Source organism: Balaenoptera acutorostrata, chromosome 15, assembly GCF_949987535.1.
Source record: "Balaenoptera acutorostrata chromosome 15, mBalAcu1.1, whole genome shotgun sequence".
Lineage (NCBI taxonomy): Eukaryota > Metazoa > Chordata > Mammalia > Artiodactyla > Balaenopteridae > Balaenoptera > Balaenoptera acutorostrata.
Genome location: NC_080078.1, coordinates 17,658,712 through 17,672,681, shown reverse-complemented (window position 1 = coordinate 17,672,681; position 13,970 = coordinate 17,658,712). Strand labels below are relative to the sequence as shown.

General features: G+C 49.5%; 1 protein-coding gene across 2 annotated transcripts in view; it reads left to right on the top strand.

Annotated features, from left to right (window-relative positions):
* Nucleotides 1-13,970, top strand: part of KATNIP (katanin interacting protein) — a 194,929-nt gene that overhangs the window by 139,181 nt on the left and 41,778 nt on the right. For both annotated transcript variants that reach the window (XM_057528396.1, XM_057528397.1), the window contains exon 15: nucleotides 12,432-13,299. In XM_057528396.1, the coding sequence (XP_057384379.1) occupies nucleotides 12,432-13,299 (868 nt within the window). The remainder of the gene's footprint in view (nucleotides 1-12,431; nucleotides 13,300-13,970) is intronic.

The window sequence follows — 13,970 nt, the reverse complement described above, 5'->3', positions numbered from 1 at the left end:
CAGTGCTTCTGGAGTGCACCATGGGTAGACTCAATTCATCCCAGGGCAATATTTCTATTTTCAGAAAGGCCTCTTTTTTTGGCAGGGTTGGGGGGGTGGATTTTCAAATGAATGCAAGTGAAGAGATTAGTTCAATAATGACCTATGTACCTTTCACCAGCTTCATTAATTATCTACATTCTGCCATTTTTGTTCCATCTCTTCCCCTAACATTTAAAAATAATTGTAGCTATCATATCATTTCACTCATAAATTTTTTGTATGCATCTCTAACAGATAAGGAGTTGGTTTTTATATAATCCCAATGCCACTATCATACCTGACAATAATTAATTATTATGCTCTAATACCCAGTCCATATTCAAATATCCTTGATTGCCCCCAAATTATTTTTTTTAATAGTTGATTTGTTTGGATCAGGATACAAACGGAGGAGGCCAAACATGGCAATGGCTTTGAAGTCAAAGATGTGACCTTCATTTGGGCAGCTAAGTCAGTGTAGCCTGATGGCCCTGCCATATGGTGGGGTCTGTGCACCCTTGGGCCTGGAGATCATGATGGCATCTTAACAGGGCAGCTGGTGGGAAAGGCACTAACCCAGGTGCACGAGAGCCTTCCTCAGGTGTTGACCTCAGGCTTGGTCTAGGCCATTGCCTGTCACCAGAGGGTGCTCTCTTGTAGGTGGGCTGCAGGATCTGAAATCTATGTGCAGAGTCCATACTCGGGAAGATACAGGTGTGGTCATCTTGAGAGTCCCAGGAGGCTCAGGTTTGAAGCAGACCCCCAGCCAGCAGGGGAAGGAGAAGTGAGCAGAGAATTCTGCCTTGAGAGAGGGGGCCCAACGAGGTATTCAGGCTCCAACCAGAAGGTTGGAATTCAGATCCATACTGTACTCCCACCAGGGATGAGAACACAGATGCAGAACCAGGGTAGAAGCTGAGGCCCATGTCCTGTTCTGTACAGACCAGGGGACAGGCTGCATCTGGGACCAGACAGTTGTCTAAGTAGGGAGAACTGCTCACCCATGTGCAGGGGCCAGCCTAGGACAGCAAGATAAATCCCAGACCCCCTAGGGGGTAGGGCTCCCCATCTCCTGCCTGCCTTGGCCAGGACTGATTTAGTAGCTGAATCTGTTGATTAAAGTTCTCAGTCCCAGCGCTAGTGTATCAGCCAGGATTCTCTTGGTAACAAAGGACAAAAAAACCCAATTAAATCCGGCTTAAGGACAAAAAAGTGTTCTTTGGCTCATGTTACAGGAGAGTATGAGTTTGCTGGCTTCAGGCATGGCAGGATCCAGGAGTTCACATGATGTCATCAGGAATCTGCCTCCCTCCATCACATATCTCTGCTTTCCTCTGTGTTGGCATCATCCTCAGGTTCCAGGTGGTGGTCCCTGATGACATCGCTCTTGATTTCAGCACTCCTTGCAGAAAGAGACTCTCCTCAAGAAAGTCCCAGACTGAGGGCCCACTGGCCAGGCCTGGGTTGCAACCTGGGGTGAGGCCCACATTATCCACATGAAGTCAGGTCGAGGGAAGGGTGGATTCCCAATGGAAAATTGAGGTGCTGTCTCCAAAAGAAGGGACCATCACCAGGAAAAGTAGAAAACGATACCCAAACTAGGTCCTTTTTCTTTTCCTCTAAGAATGCAGAAATCACATGCTGTTGAATTTATTCGTTAAACCTTCCCCAAGGCTTAATTTCTGAACCAAGCTTCACTCCCAGCCACGAGATACTTTTCTTCGGCATTTCCCCCCAGCCTTGCACCGACACCCCAGCTTGGTAGCCCCACCCCCAGGCCCCTCTGCCCCGGTCCCAGCTCCGCTTCCTTTTACTGTCTGCAGCAGCGCCCGACTCCCACCTTTGAATCCTCCGCTCCGCCCTTTGCCCCTCACTGCCAGTCATTTCTAAGTCCTACCATTTCCACTGCCCAAAACCTGTCTCCTTCCAAGTCCAGCTCCTCCTTCCCCTGCTGCCCGCTGCCCCCTCCACCTCCCCGCTCCGCTCACTCATATGCTCAGTCCCTCCGTCTCATCAGCAGAGCCGTATCGATCGCCCCACACTCAGGCGTTTTGCTGGGGCCAGGAATCAGACACGCTGTCTGCCCCTGCGAGCTCTCACCCAGGCAGGAGGGCCCAGGGGGATAACGGCAAACCACAGTTCAGTGGGGCTGGGACAGTGGCGGGAGATGAGCCGAGGGCCTCGCCACTGCAGAATGCCTCAGGGGAGAGGCCGCAGTCCCCGGCCAGCTCGTGCTGCCGGGACATCCTGGGAAGAGGCTGTGCCCCGACTCACCGAAGGCAGCTCACAGATTGCAGCTGGCTCACAGCATGTTTTCAAAGTTCTTTAATTAATTGCCAACATTTAAAAATTGGAAGGGATTCCGTGCAAAATAGGGATTTTTTGACTTTTATTGAGAAACTAGACGATCCGGCGACACGAGGTCACATCCACTCCTGGAAGCTTTGGCGGAGCTGAGTCACGGCGCCGCAGTCCCCACCACTCCTACTTGTGTCCCCGACACAGTGACACAGTTGTCCTGACACCACACCACCTCTCCCATTTGCCATGCTTGCCCGGGCCCTGCGTGCGTGTGCACTGGTGACCTTCCCCATTCTCAGACCCCAAAACTGGCTCTCTGGCTCTTCCATCCTTATGCAACTTTCATCCCCTCTGGTCCCTAGGAAACTCCTCTCTTCTGTGCCTTTGCTCCTGCCCTTTCCAGCACCTGGAATGCCTAGCCGGTCTCATTACAAACCCTGCCTTTGGAAACATCAAGGTTCTGCTTCACCCACCAGCCTCCTGCACACCCTTAGCCTGCCCCAGGCCCCTTCTGGTGGTCTCAGCCACCCCTTCCGGGCACCAAGTCATGTACTTCCCTGGGGTATCCCTCAGTTTCCTGAGCCTTTGGTGTCCCAAACGGGTGCCCCCGGCCAAATCTATCCTGCAGGCATATTCCGTTTGGCACTCACGATGTTGTACAGCTTGTGAAACATTTGACAACGTTGGAAAGTTGGCTTTTGATGAGCCGGCTATATTCCCTCTGTGGCGTCCACCGGCTGGAGCCCAGTGGCCCCTGCAGCCTCTGGACTTGCAGGTGTGCATTCCCCAGCTCACCAGCGTCCCCGTGCCGCTCACGTCTGTGGTGCTGCAAGCATTTGAGTCTGTGACACCTAATTATTCATACTTTTGTGAACTCCTTAAGGAGAGGAGCCTTGCTCTCATCTTTTGTGTCTCACACAGACCAGGATCCTGAAAGGCCCCCATGTGGTATGTGTTGGGTTGAATAAAATTGCGAGAATTGCCTGCTGGGGCCTGAGCCCAGATCGAGGGGAATCTTTTTTTTTTTTTAATTTATTTTTTATTGAAATATAGTTGATTTACAATATCGTGTTAGTTTCTGGTGTACAGCACAGTGATTCAGTTATATATATGTATGCATATATATGTTATGTATGTACATATATACATATATATATATATATATATATATATATATATATATATTCCTTTTCAGATTCTTTTCCCTTATAGGTTATTACAAAATACTGAGTCGAGTTCCCTGTGCTATACAGAAGGTCCTTGTTGGTTGTCTGTTTTATATATAGTAGTGTGTATATGTCAATCCCAACTTGAGGGGAATCTTGACCTAAGTCAGCAGGAGTAATGCTAGGTCCCACTCTGGAGTGGATGGGGTTCTCCTGTGCCTGCTGCCAGCCTCTGCCAGGAACAGGGAACTGCTGCACCAGGACTTAGGGGAGCAGGGAGTCTCCAGCCACGCTAGCCCTGAGCAGCCAGCCTCAGTGGGTACTTCCATCCAGGCAGTAGATGGGATACAAGACAATGATGGCGGCTTGCGTTTCTTGAGTGTGTATTATGTGCCAGTCAGCATTCAAAGCACTTTACATGTATGAGCTCATTTATTCCGTACAGCAGTCCTATGAGATTGGTACTATGGTGATCAGCTCCATCCTACAGATGGGGAAGCTGAGGCACAGAAAAGCAAAAGAACTTGCTGGTAGTCACATGACTACCAGGCAATCTGGTGCCCACCACCTGGTCCTGCCTTTCAACAGAGAGTAGTTGTGGTCACTGGCAAGCCGGGCCCTGCCTAGAGCAGCCATCACTCTGCCCTGGCGCCCTCCTGCCAGATGGCCTAAGTTTTCAAGAGAGGCCAAAAATGCACATTGTTATGTGAAAGCTCTCAGTTTTTAGATATTATCAGCTGGTTCTGAAATTTTTAACTGCTCTATGGGCCAAACCAGCCCAGATTCAGCTGTAGGTCCTCCAGTTAGTGACCCCGTCTGTCAGGTCCCATCCCCATCCTTTGTCCTCTGAGTCTGTGATGCCGGGAGGTCAGAGTCGTTGGCCCCCAGCCTGGCATGTAATAGGTCAAATGTAGCTTGTTAAATGTCACATGTCCCCAGCATCTTCTTCAAGTGGCTACATCACAAAGAAGGGTTTTCATTGCTCTTCCTCCCAAGGGACATATGAAAGGTCATTGAGATCTCCTCTCGATAAAGCATTCAAGTTCAGGTGGAAAGAGCAGGTTTAGTTCCCAGAGCCAGGCCTCAAGATAGATGGCGATAGGCCTGTTCCCCATCCTTGAAGGTCTCCATCCGGCTGAAGACAGGTGAGCACATGGGGCCACGGGGTAGTAGGCGCAAGGGTCCAGTCGCAAGCCCAGCTGTGAGAGCCTGGAGGAGGACCCTCGACTCAACCCGAGGAGGCGGGGAGGGGCACATCGGGAGGGGCAGATCGGGAGGGCCAGGGGCTTCCCGGAGGGGTCGTCAGCTCCTGAGCCAGGTCCCGAAGCCTACCTGGCAGCTCTCTGGGCAGCCGCAGCTCACTCCCCAAAGTCCCCCGTGCCTGATAAGCCCCCCGATCAGCCCACAGCCCCTCGGCCCCTCCTGTTGTGGACCCAGCACTTCCCGGCAAAGAGAGCAGTCAGGGACGGCAGCCCACGTTCTCCCCGTGCAGTGGAGCCAGCGTGGGCGCCCAGCAGGTGACAGAACCCCTAGAGTGCGGGCCCCCTCGGGCTGTGCATGAATGAGGTCCAGCGACACACAGCTGGTTCGACTCCACTTGTCACCCACGCCGAGGAAGGGTTTGTTTTAATGGACCCTCCCCGGCATCCGGCACGTAGGCTTAGCCAATGCTTTGCTCCAGATCATTTCCTTCAGGCTTTTTCGCCTGTGCTGAGGGCGGTTGTTGGTCTCTAGGGAAAGTGTTTCGTGAGCACAAGAGCCCCCGCCTGTGCTTGGGTTGTTGTCATGATGGAGCCGGGCCGCCATCAGTCTTTGCTGAGCAATTCATGTGCTCATTGGAAGAGACATGTTATTTGACCCCAGGACCAGGGAGGAAAGTGGCCTTATCGAGTCAATTCAATTACTTAGATCAAAATAATATTAATGTTGTTGTGTTAAAATGCATTACAGTCTCAACATGATTGGTTCTCGTCAACTGGAAAGAAGGATAAAGTCCTTCTTTGGACTAGAGAAGGTGCTCCCATTGACTACGTGGCAGCCACAGAGTTTCAAAGTGTCCTTTTGAAAATCCACTGCAAGAGGGGTTTGAGACAGCATCAACAAAAGGCATAGCAATAACTCTAGTTAAACGAGGAAGAAAATATGAGCACCAAGGAAGCAAGTACCCCCCCCCACACACACACAAATGGTTCTCAAGGGTAAGGTCATCAGCAGGATGGAGTTTCACCTGGACTTCTTGGAAGCTGAGGCAAAGGAGGAAACAGCCAGGACTAGAGCCCTCTTGTTGGAAAGGAGGAAGCAGGCTGGTTGTTTAGGAGTGAAAGGATTTTCCCTTGGATCTATTCCCAAAGGCACCCCTCATGCAGAGCTTTACAGAGGGACGCCAAGTAGTACAGACCTGCAAAATCTCAACCCCGTCTTCTCCACGGAGCACACACGTGTCTCACATAGCTTTGGACCACACTCTTGAGGTGTGATGGCAGTTGCATCAATATGTACGTAAATACATAGGAAAAGCCTGGAAGGACACAAGCATACGTACACATGCTCCCCACCAGTGCCCACAGGGACTGCCTCTAGGGAGTGAGGAGAGGGCTAGGATGGGAGTACGAGATAGTTGGTCCATGGGGACTAATTAAGAAATAGAAGTGGGGACTCAGGGTTCCACCCAGAGCAGGTGGCCAGGCTAGCACGGCCAAGACGGAGGCCCTCTCCAGGTCTGGCTTGACCCAAAGGGAGGTGGCAGTAGGACCTCAGGGTGTCAGCCAGAGTGGCTCCCTGTGCACCAGCTGTGTGACCTCAGGGAAGGCTGAGGCTCAGTTTCTTCATCTGTCAGATGGGCCCTAATGCCCAAGACCTTGGGGAGTTGTTCCAAAGACAGCATGGGACAATGCATGCAGCCTTTTTTTTTTTTTTTTTTTTTAACACATGGAATTCCCAGAGAAGTGACTCCCTACCGTTCCCCACCAGGGATCCCACCCTGGTGATGCTTGGACCAAATCCACCCACAGATACGGCTTGTTTGGTCTGCAGAGTGTTGGAAACTTTAAACACCATCAGGTAGGGGGCATGAACCTCTCAGCTCCCCATGACCCCCGCCACTCCCTGTGGTTTCCACCCTAACCCTCTTCTCTCTCCTACCTGCCTGATCCTAGGGGCATTAGAGGTCACACCCCTCTAATAGCACCCCAGCCTGCTCCCCTCTCTCTGTCCCCACTCAGCCAGGCTTCTTGGAGAGAGCTGAGGTCAGACGGGGCTCTAGACCGTTCACGGACGGTCCAGAAGCCCATTGTGGAAACCAGGTATCTCCTTACGGAAGCCGGGATGCCCATCTGATGACTGTGCGGACTGAAAGGTCTCCTCCCCACCCACCGCCTCTCTCGGTGAGAGCGTGTCTGTCTCACCAGATGTTTCCACGGCGGTAATTTTGCGGAACTAGTCATTGAAAGCTGCCCAGGCTGTCCTTCTCAAATAGCTATTTCCTGATTAATTCACATCACACACTTGCTCTGCGCCTCTGCTAAACAGAGAACACATCCGTATAAACATGTAAAAGAGGGCTTTGAGAATCGACTTTTCTGACAGGCGGCAAATAGTAGCCTGCCATCCTGCAATTGGACGATTGAAGCTGGGTTCCTGTGGTGTAACACGGGCTTGACGTTGCTCATCCTAAATTGCTACGGAAACCTTCGTAGCAATAACTTAGTGAACTAGGAAGTTAGTTAGAGCTTCGTTGCCTGGCTTTCAGGAGGGCTAAGGCAGGGGGAAATAAGTATAGATGGACACCTCTGGGATCTCAGATCTTGTATCCCAAGAGCGGATCAGAAGCCAAAGCAAGATGGAAAATGGACTGGGGTTGAAATCAACAGGCTACCATTTTTCTGATCAGGTTTGTTCTCTGAAGATTGTTAGAGAGCAGTGTTGCCCGGGGAGAAAAATACCTGTGTTTATTCACTTATAATTCCAAAGGGATTACTGAGCAGCAGCTATGTGCCAGGCACTTGCCGGGCCCTTGGATGAGATTAGTCGGGTCTCTGCTGTCTTGGAGCTTAACTTTGAGTGGGGGAGACAATAAATAAGTTAGAAAGCTGATAAACAAGACCATTTCAGAGACCAGAAGGAAAGGAAACAGGGCCATGGGCTAGAGAGGTGACGGGATGGGCCGGGGGCTGCTCTAGGGAGAGCAGCCACGTCTCTCTGAAGACAAGGAGGTGCCAGCCTTGCAGGTTTCCGGAGCAGAACATTCCAGGCAGGTGCCCAGGTCCCAAGGTGGGCAGGAGCTCCCTGGGATCACAGAGCAGCAAGCAGAGCGGTGTGTTGGAAGCAGAAGGGGAAGGGAGAGACAGGTCGTCAAAGGACCGGATCACGCAGGCCACATTGACCACTGAAAGGAGCTGGAATTTATTCTCCGCGTAGTAGGAAGTCACTGGGTGGTTTTAAGCAGGGGGCTGCTGTGATCTGGTTTAAGTTGTTTTGGTTTGGTTTGGTTTTTTCTGGCAGCACCGTGAGGCTTGTGGGATCCCAGTTCCCTGACCAGGGGTTGAACCTGGGCCCCCTGCTGTGGAAGCGCAGACTCCTAACTGCTGGACCGCCAGGGAATTCCCTGATTTAAGTTGTTTTTTGAGAAAGACTGGCTGCTGGAAACGAAGTGTGTGTGCCGGGGGTGGGGTGGGGGTGGGTGGGTGACGGTGCAGAGTGGAAACGCAGAGAGCACTTAGGAGGATACGGTTGTTGTCTCCAGGAGAGATGACTGTGGCCCGGGCTAGGAGGCGGCCGCCATTCAGGGAGAAGAGGTCAGATTCCAGAGGGGTTTTAGAGGTAGAGCCGCAGGGCTTCTGATGGATTGGATGTGTGAGTGAGACAGCAAGAAGACTCAAGGACTCCTAGGTTTGGGGCAGCTGGTTGAACAGCAGGACCACTTTTGAGATGAAAGAAGACAAGTTTTGGGAAGAGTGGGTTGATCATTCTGTTTGGGGCCTGTTAAGGTTGAGACACCTGTTAGATATCCAAGAAGAGAGGTCATGTGGTCACTGTGGGCTGGATGGAGAGGTCAGGATTGGAGATTGAAATAGTCAGGAATCCAGTGTTCATTGGCATTATTCACAATAGCCAAGACATGGAAGCAACCTAAATGTCCACTGACAAATGAATGGATAAAGAAGATGTGGTACATATATACAATGGAATACTACTCAGCCATAAAAAAGGACAAAAATAATTCCATTTGCAGCAACATGGATGGACCTAGAGATTATCATACTAAGTGAAGTAAATCAGACAGAGAAAGACAAATATCGTATATCACTTATATGTGGAATCTAAAAAATGATACAAATGAACTTATTCACAAAATAGAAACAGACTCACAGACATAGAAAACAAACTTATGGTTACCAAGGGGGAAAGGGGGTGAGGGAGGATAAATTAGGAGTTAGGGATTAGCAGATACAAACTACTATATTTAAAATAGATAAACAACAAAGACCTACTATATAGCACAAAGAACTATATTCAATATCTTGCAGTAAAACATAATGGAAGGGACTTCCCTGGTGACGCAGTGGTTAAGAATCCGCCTGCCAAAAAAAAAAAAAAAAAAAAGAATCCGCCTGCCAATGCAGGGGACACGGGTTCGATCCCTGGTCCTGGAAGATCCCACATGCCGCGGAGCAACTAAGCCCGTGCGCCACAACTACTGAGCCTGCACTCTAGAGACCGTGAGCCACAACTACTCAACCCACATGCCACAACTACTGAAGCCCGTGCACCTAGAGCCCGTACTCTGCAACAAAGAGAAGCCCCCGCTCGCCACAACTAGAGAAAGCCCATGCACAGCAACAAAGACCCAATGCAGCCAAAAGTATAAATAAATAAATAAAATTTATTAAGAAAAAAAACCATAATGGAAAAGAATATGGAAAAGAATATATGTATACACATATATAAAACGGAATCACTTTGCTGTACATCTGAAACTGAAACAACATAGTAAATCACCTATACTTCAATAATAAAATAAAATTAAATAGTCAGGAGTCACCAATGAGAGAATGATAGTTAGGGCCCTGGGCCTGAGTGGGACCCCCCTAGTGAGAGGGTGCAGGAAAATCGGGAGGCTGGGGACCAGCCCAACCGGTCAAGGCCCAGCTGAAGAGGAGCAACAGCGGGGAGCCTGGGCTGCGGTGAGAGCAGGGGGGGCAGGAGGACAGCCTACCTGAGAACGGAGAACTTCCCGGTGGTTCTGATCCCCTGCTGGACCCTAAAACTGATTGTCCAAACCAGGGCACCCTTGAGAGTGAAAAGAAGGCTCTATGAGTGATAGACTAGGGCAACAGGAATCAACAGAATCGTCCAGGCAAACAGGGAAGTTCTGTGACCCAGTTTCTGGCACCCTTGGCAGGGTGGGTTCGTGTAGAGGAGCAGGCAAAGGCCAGCGGGCAGGAGACGCAGCTGTGACTGTGACTCTTAGAGTTTGCTGTAAAGGTGGACAAACAGATTGTGGGGCATCCCAGCAATAAGAAGGAATAAAACTACTCATTTACACAACATGGATGAATCTCAAGAGTTATTATGCTGAGTGAAAGAAGCCAGGCCCCAAAAAGTTCATAGTGTGTGATGCCTTTTATAGAAAAATTCTAGAAAATGCAAAGTAATCTATAGTGACAGAAGGCTGATGGGTGGTTGGCTCGGGGTGGGGGAAAAAGATAGGGTGGCAGGGATTACGTAGGGGTACGAGGAAACCTCATGGGTGATAGGTGTGTTCATTACCTCGATCATGGGTGTACATGTGTTAGAACTTATCAAGTAGCATGCTTTTTTTTTTTTATTGAAGTATAGTTGATTTACAATGTTGTGTTAGTTTCAGGTGTATAGCACAGTGATTCAGTTATATATAGTTATATATATATGTGTGTGTATATATATATATATCCTTTGCAGATTCTTTTCACTTAGAGGTTATCACAAAATATTGAATATAGTTCCCTGTGCTATAAGTAGATCCTTGTTGGTTATCTATTTTATACTTAGGAGTGTGTATCTGCTAATCCCAAGCTCCTAATTTATCCCTCCCTTTCCCCTTTGGTAACCATAAATTTATTTTCTATGAATGTGGGTCTATTTCTGTTTTGTAAATAAGTTCATTTGTATCTTTCTTTTAGATTCCACATATAAGCAATATCACATGATATTTGTCTTTCTCTGTCTTACTTGACTTAGTATGATCATCTGTAGGTCCATCCATGTTGCTGCAAATGGCATTATTTCATGCTTTTTTTATGGCTGAGTAATATCCATTGTGTATGTGTATATATATATATATATATATATATATATATATATCACATCTTCTTTATCCATTAAGTTGTATGCTTTAAACATGTACAGTTTACTGTATGAGGTATGTATTATATTCCTTGAGAAAGCTGTTTATTAAAAATGTTTTTGTGTAAAGAGGTATGGCCAAATAAGGCAGTAGCAGGAGGAGGTGTTATTTGATTTTTTTTTCTTTTCTTTTTTTTCTTTTTTTTTTTTGGCTGCGTTGGGTCTTCTTTGCTGTGCACGGGCTTTCTCTAGTTGCAGCAAGCGGAGGCTACTCTTCATTGTGGTGCAAGGCTTTCTCATTACAGTGGCTTCTCTTGTTGCGGAGCACAGGCTCTAGGCACACAGGCTTCAGTAGTTGTGGCATGCGGGCTCAGTAGTTGTGGTGCACGGGCTTAGTTGCTCCACGGCATGTGGGATCTTCCCGGACCAGGGCTCAAACCCGTGTCCCCTGCATTGGCAGGTGGATTCTTAACCACTGCGCCACCACGGAAGCCCCCTAATTTTAAGTATGACCCAAGAAGCGTTGAACACCTGCCTGATCCGGGGCACATGTGCTGGGAGAGGAGGAGACAGAAGGCTAGCAGGGACCCTTTTGTGAAGGTTACTGTACATCATGCTGAGGGGTTCGGAATTCATCTCATGGGCCTGGTGTTCTCCACACAAGTGCAGCGCCCACACCGCATCCTCTGGGCTCCCCTCCACTTGTGGCCACAGCTGCGTTGGGACAGTCCCGGGAGTGCCAACTGGGCACCACTTCCAGCGATTCCAGGCTCTAAGCCCTTCTGCTTGGGTCCTTTTGCCGAAGCCTCTAGAGGGCTTAGCCTGTGGTCATGGCGGGGAGTCAGTGTCCCCAGGGGCAGCCATCAACAGCAGGGAAGGGAGTCAGTGGATAAGCACCCAACCTCCCGCCTTTGGAGGGACACTTCTGGGATGCATTCTGCTGGTCCCTGACAGTGTCCCAGCTGGATGGAGCCCCAGTTCCCCACAGCAGTGACCAGCCCCAAAACCTTTTTGGGTTTTCACCTGCCCTACCTGACTCTCCCTCTTAGGAGCACCTGCTGATAAGCTCCCTGCACTCAAATCCTCGTCTCAGGCTCTGCTCTCAGGGCCCCCAAAATATGGCACCCATGGAACCTAGGGCATCTGCATTTTATGTGCCTGCCAAGCTTTTCTGACGCAGGAGGCCCAGGAACCATACTTTAAAGAACCCTGCTACAGGCAGTGAAAAAAACATGAAGAATTTCACAAAGGGATGTGACTGGGCCAGATCTGCTCTTGTAGAAAACTAACACGGGTGGCAATGTGAAGCTGAGGTCGGAGGAGCAAGAGACAGGAAGCAGGGAGACCAATTAGCAGGCTGTTACATGTGTCCCAGCAGGAGGTAATGATGACGAAGACGGCGATGGAGGCCGCCTCTTTGTGAAAGTCCTTTGATTTATAACATATGTAACCCTTTGCGCGGAAATGAAAAGGAGTCTGATTTAACAGCCCCAGTGCTGTAGTCTCAGAAAGCTCACGTTTCCAGCGTCCCACATTTGTCTTTTTCATCTGCTCCTTTCAAAATCTGATACATCAGTCCGATGCCACGCATCTTCATTTTGTGAAATTTTGTGTTTTCAGGATCTTGACATTGGGGCCAAAAACGTGAAGCTTTATGTCAACAAAAAACTCATCTTTGATGGCAACTTAGACAAAGGAGGTGAGGAGGCCCCACAGAGCATCCTGGTGGGCCTGCAAAATGAGAGAATGGAAAACAACGTTGCTGCCCACTCAGAAGAAAGCAAAGGTGCCCGCGAGAGGAACAGCACCGATGGGGACGAGGAGCTCGGCGTCAGTTACTCGCAGCCAGCTGGAGCAGCAGCGGATGTGAAGGTTTCTTCACAAGGAAATTTATTTGGTGGAAGGATGAATTCTCCTGACTGCATGAAAGACAATTTGTCCAAGTTAGAGGAAGAGTGCAGCTTTTTAGCCGCACCATCCTCTCCGGGTGGCATGCCCAGTGTCCCTCCCCACTCCTCCCCTGCGGAATGCCCTCCTCCTCTTGACCAGGAGCTCTCGCTGATCCAACAGCTGGAAAACCTTATGGGCAGAAAAGTCTCTGAGCCTCCAGGGAAAACCCCATCCTGGTTACAACCTTCTCCTGCAGGGAAAGGCAGGAAGCAGGGAGGCCCGAAGTCAAAACCCCTCTGGCTGAGTCCGGAGAAGCCGCTGGACTGGAGAGGCAGGCTTCCATCAGAGGATATCATCCGTGAGGGGCCTGGAGAGACCGAGGCCGGAGATAAAGGCCCCAGGCGTGAGCAAGGGCGGGCAAGCAGCTGGAATGTCATCGCCAGCGAGAGAGCTCAGAGAGCGACCCCCAGAGTCTGCGGTGATGACTTCAACATCTTTAACCAACCCTCCCACAGGGAGCACCCTGCTAGTGGGAGGAGGGGCCTGAGGAAGGACGCCCTCAGCAACAGTCATGGTGATGGCCAGCCAGACAGCAGAGGTAAGCTTGGGAAGCAGTCTGACTCGGGGCCATGTCACCTGAGCCAGGGCCACTGATTGGCATGAAGCCATTTTGCTCCCTGGACCTCAGTTTCCTCATCTGCAAAGCAAGTGGGTTCTTCTCAACTAAGGGTCACAAATTCCCTGTCTCAGGGGCCACAGGGGTGGCAGCAGTGAGTGAAATGGGCAAGGCACACTTTGCATGTTAAACGCATAGATATATTTGTCATTACCTCCAAGATACGTTCCTTTGTCCATTTTTCTTGCAAAACGTGGCTTTTCCAATCTAGACTGTTATCCCACCTCTGATGGAGACGTTGGTCTCTAAGAACTTCACTTTTTCTTAACCATACCATTAGAAAAATAATACAAGTGTGATGAAAAATAGCAATCAATTCTTGCCTGGGGGTTGGAAGGACTATAGGGAATGGTGAGGACTATGGCATTCAGGAATACAAGACCAGTATGCCAGATCTCCCTTTTCCTTTTATCAAGAGAAATCAAAATTGTAGAATATTCTTGTTTTTCAACATGGGCAACTGATGGAGATTATTTTTAAACCACTGTGTGGGTCAAAAAATATATATATACATCTGCTAGCAGGATTCACCTGCTTTGTGAACTTTACAGTAGATTATCTCTAAGAGATCCGAAAGGAGGTGCCAATGGCTG